This window comes from Macaca mulatta, chromosome 16 (genome assembly GCF_049350105.2).
Source record: "Macaca mulatta isolate MMU2019108-1 chromosome 16, T2T-MMU8v2.0, whole genome shotgun sequence".
Taxonomy (NCBI): domain Eukaryota; kingdom Metazoa; phylum Chordata; class Mammalia; order Primates; family Cercopithecidae; genus Macaca; species Macaca mulatta.
In genome coordinates, this window is record NC_133421.1 from 5,222,006 (window position 1) to 5,234,233 (window position 12,228).

Genomic DNA, 12,228 nt, shown 5'->3' on the forward strand with positions numbered 1-12,228 from the left:
CAACGAGGAAAAGTACACTTTGGGTTTGTTTGTTTGTTTTGAGACGGAGTTTCACTCTGTCACCCAGGCTGGAGTGCAGTGGCCAGATCTCAGCTCACTGCAAGCTCCGCCTGCCGGGTTCACACCATTCTCCTGCCTCAGCCTCCTGAGTAGCTGGGACTACAGGCGCCCGCCACCTCGCCCGGCTAGTTTTTTTTTTTTTTTCCAGTAGGTACAGGGTTTCACCGTGTTAGCCAGGATGGTCTCGATCTCCTGACCTCATGATCTGCCCGTCTCGGCCTCCCAAAGTGCTGGGATTACAGGCTTGAGCCACCACGCCCGGCCTGTTGTTTGTTTTTGAGACAGAGTCTTGCTCTGTCGCCCAGGCTGGAGTGCAATGGCGCAATCTTGGCTCACTGCAACCTCTACCTCCGGGTTCAAGCGATTCTTCTGACTCAGCCTCCAGAGTAGCTGGGACTACAGGTGCCCACCACTACACCTGGCTAATTTTTGTATTTTTAGTAGAGACAGGGTTTCGCCATGTTGGCCAGGCTGGTCCAAACTGCTGACCTCAGGTCACCTGCCTGCCTCGGCCTCCCAAAGTGCTGGGATTACAGGCGTGGGCCACCGCACCCAGCCAAAAACTACACTGTTGTGTGTATCACTGAACAACAGAAAAGACGGTTATTAAAGGACTCTGGGAAAGGGTAGAGTTCAGATGAAATGTAAATAAAGTCGCGTTTTGATGCCAAAGCAGGGCTGTGTGTCAAGCAGTCAGCCAACGTCAGGTCAGCCTGTGAATCAGACCCAGGGCCCGCTTCCTTGGAAACCATTAATATAGAGTAGAAAGTGGACACACACTGCATCTGAAACTCTGTACCTCAGATGGAAACAGACCCTTCTCTTGGTCAAAATGACTCGCACTCTCCAGGCAAGAGTGACAGGGGTTCATAATTACCGACGTAACTTCAAACAGCAAAGTTTTCTGATCTGATTTTAGAGAACAGAACTTCTCAGCGTGGCGGTACTTCTCAGCCACAGGGTGTCCTTGGGAAACAGACTGTTTCCTAGTATCTGTGTCTGTGATCCAGCCTGGGGAATGGCAGGGCAGATTTTCGCGTTCCCAGTCTCAGCTAATTTTTACTTTCTCAGCGTCTTAGGGCATTGGAGCTCACTCCTCTCTCAGAACCCTGGTGAAGGAAGGTTGCACACAGGGAGGCCACAGTGCAGCAGAATATGGTGGCTCGGGAGGCGTGTTAGCCGGACTGGCGGGGATGTATCTAGGTATTAACCATTTATTGGATGGACCAGGAGGAGGCTGGAGGCAGGGGTGCCAGTGAGGGAGTCGCCACGGAAAAGCAGGCATGCAGCGAGGGAGGGGCGTGAGGGACCTGTTTCCACAGCCGCTGACAGTTACCTTTTGCATCCTCTTAAACTGCAGGTTTCTGGGGTAATTCAAAGCCATGCTTGTCATGTAGGAATCTTCCCCGGAGTTAGTTAGGCTGATGTTCAGGGTCAGCTCCTTTGTGAGGCCCACCACCAATTCCTGCCTGCGCAGGGCACAGATAAAAAGGGTACAGTTTATTTAATTGTAAAAACTTCGATGCAATAGAATAGCATGTTCTGGTTTTGTTTTTGTTTTTTGAGACGGGGTCTTGCTCTGTCACCGAGGCTAGAGTGTGGCTGCTGTAGCACAATCGTGGCTCACTGCAGCCTCCACTTCCTGGGCTCAAGTGATCCTCCCACCTCAGCCTCCCGAGTAGCTGGGACTACAGGTGTTTACCACCATGCCTGGCTAATTTTTTTTTTTTTTTTTTTGAGACGGAATTTTGCTCTTGTTGCCCAGGCTGGAGTGCAGTGGCGTGATCTCGGCTCACCGCAACCTCTGCTTCCCAGGTTAAAGCAATTCTCCTGTCGCAGCCTCCCGAGTAGCTGGGGTTACAGGCATGCGCCATCATGCCTGGCTAATTTTGTATCTTTATTAGAGACAAGGTTTCTCCATGTTGGTCGGGCTGGTCTCGAACTCCTGACCTCAGGTGATCCTCCTGCCTTGACCTCCCAAAGTGCTGGGATGACAGGCCTGAGCCACCCAGCCCGGCCGATGCCCAGCTAATTTTTGTATTTTTTTGTAGAGACAGTGTCTCGCCATGTGGAGGCGTGTCTTGAACTCCTGGGCTCAGGTGATCCACCTGCCTTGGCCTCCCACAGTGCTAGGACTACAGGTGTGAGCCACCACACACAACCCAGAATAGCACCTTCTTAACTAACTTTTGAGATTAAGTTGCCTAGGGAATACATTTAGCTGAGACATTTTTCCTCTCAACATAAGCGAACAGCTGGACTGCCACGCCCATGTCAGTTGCTGCATGAGATGATGGTAACACCTGCCGTTTATTTAGTGCTTACCATGTGCCAAGGACTGTGTCTCACAAGTTCAACTCTCATAGTGATCCTGTGACATAGTACAGCTACTCTCCATTTCACAGAAGAGGAAACAGAAGCCAAGACAGGCTAATTACCTGTCATCCCAGCACTTTGGGAGGCCGAGGCGGGTGGATCACCTGAGGTCAGGAGTTCAAGACCAGCCCGGCCAACATGGCAAAACCCCATCTCTACTAAAAATACAAAAACTGGCTGGAGACAGTGGCTCACGCCTGTAATCCCAGCACTTTGGGAGGCCAAGGCGGGTGGACTATGAGGTCAGGAGTTCAAGACCAGCTTGACCAAGATGGTGAAACCCTGTCTCTACTAAAAATACAAAAATTAGCCGGGTGTGGCGGCACGCACCTGTAGTCTCAGCTACTCAGGAGGCTGAGGCAGGGAATTGCTTGAACCCGGGAGGCGGAGGTTGCAGTGAACCGAGATCGCACCACTATACTCCAGCCCAGGTGACATCTCAAAAAAAAAAAAAAAAATATATATATATATAGCCAGGCATGGTACAGGCACCTGTAATCCCAGCTATTCGGGAGGCTGAGGCAGGAGAATCGCTTGAACCTGGGAGGTGGAGGTTGCATTGAGCCGTGAGCGCACCATTGTACTCCAGCCTGGGCAACAAGAGTGAAACTCTGTCTCAAAAAAAAAAAAAAAAAAAAAAAGGCGAATTAAATGCCTGGAGTCTATCAGCCTCCAAAGAGTTGAGAGAACTGTACCCAAATCCTCTTTCTACCACCAATTCACTGTGACCCTAGGTGAGGTACTCTGTGACACAAATTCTTCCACACCACAGTATTTATGGGGCACTGCTTTGCACTGGAGACCGGTGTGCGTAAGACATACTGTCCCACCCCCTTTCTTGGCCTCAGCTTCCTACCACAAAATCATTCAGACCCTTCCCATTAAAAGGCTGTGGTTTAAGACATGAGTCCATGCGGCCTGGAAAAGAGGGACCTGGGGATGTGTGAAAGCCTCCTACAGAATGCTGAGGTATCACGGGGACCCAAAGTGCAGAACCACTCTCAGTAGCTGAGGTCTAGAGAAAAACATATTAGCAATACCAAGAAAACTGTTTTCCGTCTGAAATGTCCAAAGATGGAATGTGCAGATCTCGGAAGTAATGCGACATGTGTTTTGTTCTCATCGTTTGGTTTTGGTTTGGTTTTTATCCCAGCTGAGAAGAGGATGGATTGATTGGAGGGAGGGACAGGAAGCAAAGACAGAGCCTGCTGTCTCCACCCGAGACATGACACAGGCCTGAAATAAGGAAACAGTAGTGGACGGCTGGACACGGTGGCTCACGCCTATAATCTCAGCACTTTGGGAGGCGAGCGGGTGGAACACTTGAGGCCAGGAGTTCAAGACCGGCCTGGCTAACCCTGTCTCTACTACAAATACAAAAATTAGCTGAGTGTGGTGACGGGTGCCTGTAATCCCAGCTACATGGGAGGCTGAGGCAGGAGAAGCACTTGAAGCCGGGAGGCGGAGGTTGCAGTGAGCCGAGATTGCGCCACTGCACTCCTGCCTGGGTGACAGAGTGAGACCCTGTCTCAAAAAAAGAAAGAAAAAGACGACAGTAGTGGAGAAGGAAAGAAGTCAGAGACAGTAAAGCAAACAAAACAAAAAAGAGGCAGGGAGGGGGGACAGAGGAGTCAAGGGCGAGTTCTGAGTTTCTAGCTCAGGTGGCTGAGTAGTGCCATTGAGCCATTGACTGAGGGAGGTAACACGGGCGGAAGACCCAAGGATGGAAGAAGATGCGTCCACTCTGGGACATGATAAGAGGGGCGTATGGGATAACGAAGCAGAGATGCTGACACGTCAGCTGGACGCACCATCCCAGAGCCCAGGCGTGAGACCTCAGTGTCGTCAGAATATTTAACAGCGTTGCCTAATCTGAGGCCTAGGGACCGTCTCAGAGGGCCTGGAATGCCAACATTTATGTATGCACATGTGATCTTCTACGTAGAGTAGCGTGTAGTCTTCATGAGATTCTTTAGGGGATCCATGTCCTCAGAAAGGTCAAAAACCACTGAGACAGCTGGATGCCGACAACCAGGCTCACTAGTGTTGTTTTGTTTTGTTTTTGTTTTTTGCAGACGGAGTCTCGCTCTGCTGCCCAGGCTGGAGTGCAGTGGTGCTATCTCAGCTCACTGCAAGCTCCGCCTCCTGGGTTCACGTCATTCTCCTGCCTCAGCCTCCCAAGTAGCTGGGACTACAGGCGCCCGCCACCACACCCGGCTCATTTTTTGTATTTTTAGTAGGGGGGGGGTGTCACCGTGTTAGCCAGGATGGTCTCGAACTCCTGACCTCGTGATCCGCCCGCCTCGGCCTCCCAAAGTGCTGGGATTACAGGCTTGAGCCACCGTGCCCGGCCTAGTGTTTTTGAAAGAGAAGCGTTTGCTTGCTGTGTACACTAGGGGGCGATGTAGGGCAAGCCGTGTGTGCTGTATCTGTACTACCCAAGTAGCTGGCTGGGAGGTTGGTTCTTGACTGTAATTAATTCCTTGCTGGAAACAGCTGCGCCTGCTTGTTAGGCCAGATTCCAGAGTGTCTGAAAGTCTTCAGTTGGTCCTGCAGATGTCTATGGAACGGCTGACCAGGACTTGGGGAACCGCGTTCTTCCCATATGGCAACTCCGGCCAGCTGGCCATCAGAATCACAAAACACACACAGCACTAGCTGGGACTAACAAGGGACGGCTTGTTTTGCTTTGTTTTTCCCCCGATCGAAGTCTCGCTCTGTCGCCCAGGCTGGAGTGCAGTGGCACGATCTCAGCTCACTGCACCCTCCGCCTCCCAAGCTTCAGCGATTCTCCTGCCTCAGCCTCCCCAATAGCTGGTATTACAGGCATGCACCACCACGCCCAGCTAGCTTTTGTATTTTTAGTAGAGACAGGGTTTCACCATGTTGGCCAGGCTGATCTCAAACGCCTGACCCCTCGTGATCCGCCCACCTCAGCCTCCCAAAGTGCTGGGATGACAGGCATGAGCCGCTGCACCTGGCCTGGGAGGGCATTTTGAGACCACTGCATGTCCAAACCCAAACGCGTGTGCTTGGCGACACCGTCCTTCTGGCATTCAGTGTGGTCCAATAGAACGTCTGTGGCGATGCAGACTGGCAGCATCTGGGCTGCCCAACACCACCAGCCACAGGCGGCCACCGAGTCTTTGAAGTGTGGCTATGTGACTGAGGGACAAAATGTTTCATTGTGTTTCACTGTAACTCATGTACATGCAAACAGCGACGTGTGCTGGACAGTGCAGTGCCGCATGCTTGGGCTGTGGGCCTCTTTCCTCCCTCCGCCTCCACTCTGTCAGCACATGCTATGGGCTGTCACTACAAACTGTTACCCCGTCATGGCTGGGACCTGCGTCTCAGCCCCCATCGCCTCTCACCTGAGTGGTTACAAAGGGAGCAGGTGCAGCCCCCGCGTCCACCTTTGCTCCTACAGTCTCTTCTCAGCTCGGCAGCAAGAAGGATCCTGCCCAGCTGCACGAGCGTGTCACTCCTCTGACTTCCTAGCTCACAGCAAAAGCCCTTCTGAGGCCTTAAGAAGCCCCATTGCCTCTTCCCCTCCCTCCCCCTCCATCATTACTCCCCCGCCCCACTCCACTGCAGCCACTAGGTCCTCACCCTGCCTCCTACCCACCAGGCAGGCTCCCAACCCAGGGTACCTGCAGCTGCTCTTCCCTCACCCCCCGCCCCACTCCACTGCAGCCTAGTACTAGGTCCTCGTCCTGCCTCCTACCCACCAGGCAGGCTCCCAACCCAGGGCACCTGCAGCTGCTCTTCCCTCAGACACCCACCCACATAGCTCGCTCCCCTACTTCCTCCAGTGTGTGCCAAAGTGTCATCCTCCCTGACCACCCCATTGAAAACTTCAGCATCAGTCCCCACCCGGCACTCCCTCCCACCTTCCCTGTTTCTTCAACGTTCATCTCATCCACATACAATTTACCTGCTTACCATCTTCTCCCCCTGAGAGCACCAGGAGGGCAGGGATTTTTGTCCACAGAGGTATCCCCAGCACCCAGAGTGCTTGGCACAAAGTGGGTGGTCCAGAAATATTTGATGGATTAATTGATTTGGCCAAGAGGTGGGCCAGGAAAGAGGTGACCTCTAACTGAGGTAGAGGTTATCCTCGCTGTGAAGAACACTGGGTTCTGAATATAGCATTGTCCAAAATGTCAAGAGACCCAGGCTCAAGTCCACCAAATGGCCTATGCAGGGTCCTTGGCGACTGAGTATGTTTCCTAATCTAGAAAGTGGGAAGACAGAGCTCCGTCTTGCCTCCCTCCTCGGGTAGCTGAGGACATCATGACATCATAAGTGCAGAAGCCGTGTGTGGGCCCCGGGAAGAGGGGAAGGGGTGTGCTGGGCATCCTGATGAGGATTCCCCAGGCAAGCGTTTGGGAGGAGGTTAATTGAGGAAACTGACAGCTGCATCCAACTCACTGAGAGACGGTGGTGGCCAACTGTAATTCTGCGACACAAAACAGCTTATTCTTGCAGGCCTTCTCATAGGGCAGCTGTAACCAGACAGAGAGAGTCCCGATCAGCCCAGGCCCCGCCTTCCCTGGCAGCCCTGCCTCTGGCTCTTCTCCTTAGGACGCTTAGGGCTGTGCCTCCTGCTCCCCCTGAGAAGTACAGTTTCAGGGAGGTGAGGGGTGCAGGCTGGGATTGTCCCCAAAGAACAGAGACTGTGACATTCCTGGGTGACATTCCTGGATCTGTCCTATAACATGGGCACACTGTGACCCAGTCCTCTGGCCAAGGTGAAAACTGGGGTGACCTTCACGGAATGTTAGCTGTGCCCATTCCACTGACATCATGCAAATTAAGCAGCAACACACAACTCACGCCTTTGCGCATTTAGGGAGCAGACACCTGTGCGAAGAGAAGCTTCCTTAGTCTTTTCGGGTGTAGGCAGGAATGGGGGATACCTAGCCAAATATTGTCAAGGTCCAGGCCTTGGAGGTTCTCTTCCTCATGGCTAGTCATCTGGTTTTTGTTTGTTTGTTTGTTTGTTTTCAGACGGAGTCTCGCTCTGTTGTCCAGGCTGGAGTGCAGTGGCGTGATCTCGGCTCATTGCAACCTCCGCCTCCTGGATTCAAGCGATTCCCCTGCCTCAGCCTCCCAAGTAGCTGGGATTACAGGCATATGCCACCACACCTGGCTAATTTTGTTTTTTGTTTTTTGTTTTGAGACGGAGTCTCGCTCTGTCACCCAGGCTGGAGTGCAGTGGCCAGATCTCAGCTCACTGCAAGCTCCGCCTTCACGCCATTCTCCTGCCTCAGCCTCCTGAGTAGCTGGGACTACAGGTGCCCGCCACCTCGCCTGGCTAGTTTTTTGTATTTTTTAGTAGAGACGGGGTTTCACTGTGTTAGCCAAGATGGTCTCTATCTCCTGACCTCGTGATCCGCCCGTCTCGGCCTCCCAAAGTGCTGGGATTACAAGCTTGAGCCACCGCGCCCGGCCTAATTTTGTATTTTTATTAGAGAAAGGGTTTTGCCATGTTGGGTGGTCCAGAAATATTTGATTAATTAATTAATTTGGCCAAGAGGTGGGCCAGGAAAGAGGTGACCTCTAACTGAGGTAGAGGACATCCTCGCTGTGAAGAATACTGGGTTCTGGATATAGCATTGTCCAGGATGTCAAGAGACCCAGGCTCAAGTCCACCAACCACCAGGTTGGTCTCAAACTCTTGACCTCAGGTGATCCACCCGCCTCGGCCTTCCAAAGTGTTGGGATCACAGGCGTGAGCCACCATGCCCGGCCTGGCTAGTCGTCTCTGTAAGCTAACTATTTCCCTTGCAATCTTGCCTACACATAACCAACGAATTCTGAAAGCCACATTTCAAAAGGCCCCATGGAGGTTGAAAAGCTCCAGTGTGTGTTTAAAAATTCCAGTGTTCTAACGTAGCTGGGTCTGTTTTTGTATTATGAAGGAAGGCAGCCAGTTCCGCGGCTGGACAGCCCCTGCACTTCGCACTTCTCTCCTGGCAGCCACCTCAGCAGCTTTCTGCAGGTCTGTTCCCATGGCCTAGGGTGGGAATGAGAGCCCAGGGCTTGAAAGGAAACTTTCTACTTCCTGTGGAAGGGGGACGCCATTTGCAGAGGTCAAAGCATGGAGCTCTCTCTAAGTGGGTCAGCAGTCTCATGCAGGGTTTTTTGTTGCATTTTTAATATAGCCAAGTAGCCCGATCTCTTCCACCCAGCCCCAGCGAAAGAGAATGGGGTTAAGCCAGCTAAACTCCCAGCTAGAACGCATTCTCTGGTAACATCGGTGTGCCTAACACCACATAATTTTTCCTCACCCGTTTTATACAGGGAATAAATTTTTAAAAATCTCTTTGCCAGGCCGGGCGCGGTGGCTCACGCCTGTAATCCCAGCACTTTGGGAGGCCGAGACGGGCGGATCACGAGGTCAGGAGATCGAGACCATCCTGGCTAACACGGTGAAACCCCGTCTCTACTAAAATACAAAAAAAATTAGCCGGGCATGGTGGCGGGCGCCTGTAGTCCCAGCTACTTGGGAGGCTGAGGCAGGAGAATGGCATGAACCCGGGAGGTGGAGCTTGCAGTGAGCCGAGATTGCGCCACCGCACTCCAGCCTGGGCGACAGAGCGAGACTCCGTCTCAAAAAAAAAAAAAAATCTTTGCCATAGCATAATAATCATCGCTGGTTAAGGAAAGACACATAAAGAGATGTTAAGCAGGATACACTCTCAAGGCATCTCACCATAAAATGAGATGTGCTTATTGATGCCACAGGCAAACAGCACTAGGCATAGGACAAATCCACAGTGGGCGCCTCCTGAGATGGTGTACAGAGAAGAACGCACTTTCCTTCTGTGATATTCCAAACAGAAAGCAGAGGCAAGTTTCTGCTTTCATGGGAAAGCAGACAACAAGCAAATACATGGGAGAAACAGGGAAATACTACGTATTGACAAGGCTGTGCTAAAAATTAAAATACTGTGGGCCAAGCGCGGTGGCTCACGCTTGTAATCCCAGCACTTTGGGAGGCCGAGGCGGGTGGATCACTTGAGATCAGGAGTTCGAGACCAGCCTGGCCAACATGGTGAAGCCCCGTCTCTACTAAAATTACAAAAATTAGCCAGGCGTGGTGACGCACGCCGGTAATCCCAGCTACTCGGGAGGCTGAGGCAGGAGAATTGCTTGAACCCGGGAGGCGGAGGTTGCAGTGAGCCGAGATCGCACCACTGCACTCCAGCCTGGGTGACAAGAGCAGAACTCTGTCTCAAAAACAAAACAAAACAAATGCATAACCTGAATCTAATTATGAAGAAACATCAAATTGAGGAACATATAAAAGGACTGGCTTGTAACCTTCAAAAATGTTAATGTCATTAAAAGACAAGGAAAGACTGAGAAACTCTTCCAGATCTTTCGGAGACTAAAGATAAATAACTATAGAACGCTGTGAATGATCCTGGACCAGGACCTTTTTTTTTCTTTTGATATAAAGGATATTAATAGGACAACTGGAAAGATTTGAATAAAATTTGTAGATTAGATAATAGCATTTTATCAATGTGAATTTCCTGGTTTTGATTATGGTACTATGTTAAGACGATACCTTAGTTTTTAGGAAATATATACTGAAGGTTTTGTTTGTTTGTTTGTTGTTTTGTGTTTTGTTTTTTGAGACGGAGTGTTGCTCTGTCACCCAGGCTGGAGGGCAGTGGCACGATCTTGGCTCACGACAACCACTGCCTCCCGGATTCAAGCAATTCTCCCGCCTCAGCCTCCTGAGTAGCTGGGACTACAGGCATGCACCACCACACTGGGCTAATCTTTGTATTTTTTTAATTTTTATTTATTTATTTATTTTTGAGATGGAGTCTTACTCTGTTGCCTAGGCTGGAGTGCAATGGCACGGTCTTGGCTCACTGCAACCTCCGCCTCCTGGGTTCAAATGATTCTCCTGCCTCAGCCTCCCTAGTAGCTGGGATTACAGGTGCCTACCACACCTGGCCAATTTTTGTATTTTTAGTAGAGACAGGGTTTCACCATGTTGGTCAGGCTGGTCTCGAACTCCTGACCTCAGGTGATCCACTCGCCTCAGCCTCCCAAAGTGCTGGGATTACAGGCGTCAGCCAGGGTGCCCGGCCGACAAAAGTTTCTTATGACACTACCCGCCTGTCTAAGCTGCACTGATGGGCACCAGGAGGAGAGGCTAGGGTACAGGTTTGGTGGGGCCATTCAGCCTGAAGGCCCTGGCAGGGCGTGAACAGGCAGGTGCACCAAAGGGCATCCTCTCTGCAGTGCAAGACAGGACAGCTCCGGTCTAGCTCCCACAAGGGACCCCCACCACAGCGCCATCACAGCCGCTTGCCACGTGAGGCTCCCAGGATGCATGTGCTTTATTAAATATGTAGCAAGCGGTGGCCGGGCGCGGCGGCTCACGCCTGTAATCCCAGCACTTTGGGAGGCCGAGGCGGGTGGATCACGAGGTCAGCAGATCGAGACCATCCTGGCTAGCACGGTGAAACCCCATCTCTACTGAAAATACAGAAAAATTAGCTGGGCATGGTGGCGGGCACCTGTAGTCCCAGCTACTCGGGAGGCCGAGGCAGGAGAATGGCGTGAACCCAAGAGACGGAGCTTGCAGTGAGCTGAGATCGCGCCACTGCACTCCAGCCTGGGTGACAGAGCGAGACTCCGTCTCAAAAAAAAAAAAAAAAAAAAAAAAAATACACACACACACACACACACACACACATGTCAAGCGCTTTTGTGAACATAAAGGAACAAGCACCGGGGCAGACGGAGACCTGCGTTGCCCACGAGTCCGCACTCATGGGTACACTTTAACACCACTGTAGGTACTCAGTTTCACCATGTGTACAGTGGGGCCCAAATGCTGTCTGAAGACATTCCCTCCCAACTCCAACATTCTTGGAAGTTAGGGGAGCAGGTGGTTTCTGTGGGATGGGCTCTCAAGAGGGCTGGGCACTGGCTGTGGGGAGTCACCTGGAAGATGGCAAAGGTCTCAGCGTAGCGGTCCAGGATGGGCTGGGGATGGTCTGTCTGTCCCTCCGGGGTCTGGAGCTGGTAGCCGACCTTGACAGTGGCATTGGAAAAGCAGTCCTCCTCATGCAGCTGTGGGGTCACCATGAAACGCAGGGTTAGAGTTCGATGTGGGGGAGAAGACGACAACAAGAATGCTTTTTTTTCTTTTTTTTTTTTGAGACGGAGTCTTGCTGTGTCACCCAGGCTGGAGTGCAGTGGCGCGATCTTGGCTCACTGCAACTTCCGCCTCCCAGGTTCAAGCGATTCTCCTGTCTCAGCCTCTCGAGTAGCTGCAATTACAGGCGTGCGCCACCACACCCAGCTAATTTTTGTATTTTTAGTAGAGACAGGGTTTCACCATGTTGGCCAGGCTGGTCTCGAACTCCTGACCTCAGGTGATCCGCCCGCCTCAGCCTCCCAAAGTGCTGGGATTACAGGCATAAGCGACCGCGCTCGTCCATCAATTTTTTTTTTTTTTTTTTTTTTTTTTTTAGATAAGGTCTCACTCACTCTGTCTGGAGTGCAGCAGCATCATCATGGCTCACTGCAGCCTCAACCACCTGGGCTCAAGAAATCCACCCACCTCTGCCTCCCAAAGCACTGGGATTCCAAATGTGAGCCACCGCGCCTAGCAAGAATACTTTCTGCTTTGATGTTGTCATAAGAAGAAATAAACAATAAAAGTGGTGAGTCAGAGGTCCTAAGCATCTTCCAAATAAGCCAGGCTGAAGGGACATGTCCTTCAAGCAAGCTGCCAAGTGCTTTGGGAAAATC

At 51.6% G+C, this 12,228-nt stretch overlaps 1 protein-coding gene across 10 annotated transcripts in view; it reads right to left on the reverse strand.

Moving 5' to 3' along the window:
- Positions 1–12,228, reverse strand: part of ITGAE (integrin subunit alpha E) — a 121,739-nt gene that overhangs the window by 57,670 nt on the left and 51,841 nt on the right. For all 10 annotated transcript variants that reach the window (XR_013405948.1, XR_013405949.1, XR_013405950.1 and 7 more), the window contains exons 19-21: positions 11,416–11,544; positions 6,871–6,944; positions 1,397–1,529 (exon numbers count right to left, since the gene is read on the reverse strand). Coding sequence is in view for 7 of the 10 variants with exons in the window: in XM_077969903.1 (XP_077826029.1) it covers positions 1,397–1,529; positions 6,871–6,944; positions 11,416–11,544 (336 nt within the window). In the remaining 3 variants the exon portion in view is untranslated. The remainder of the gene's footprint in view (positions 1–1,396; positions 1,530–6,870; positions 6,945–11,415; positions 11,545–12,228) is intronic.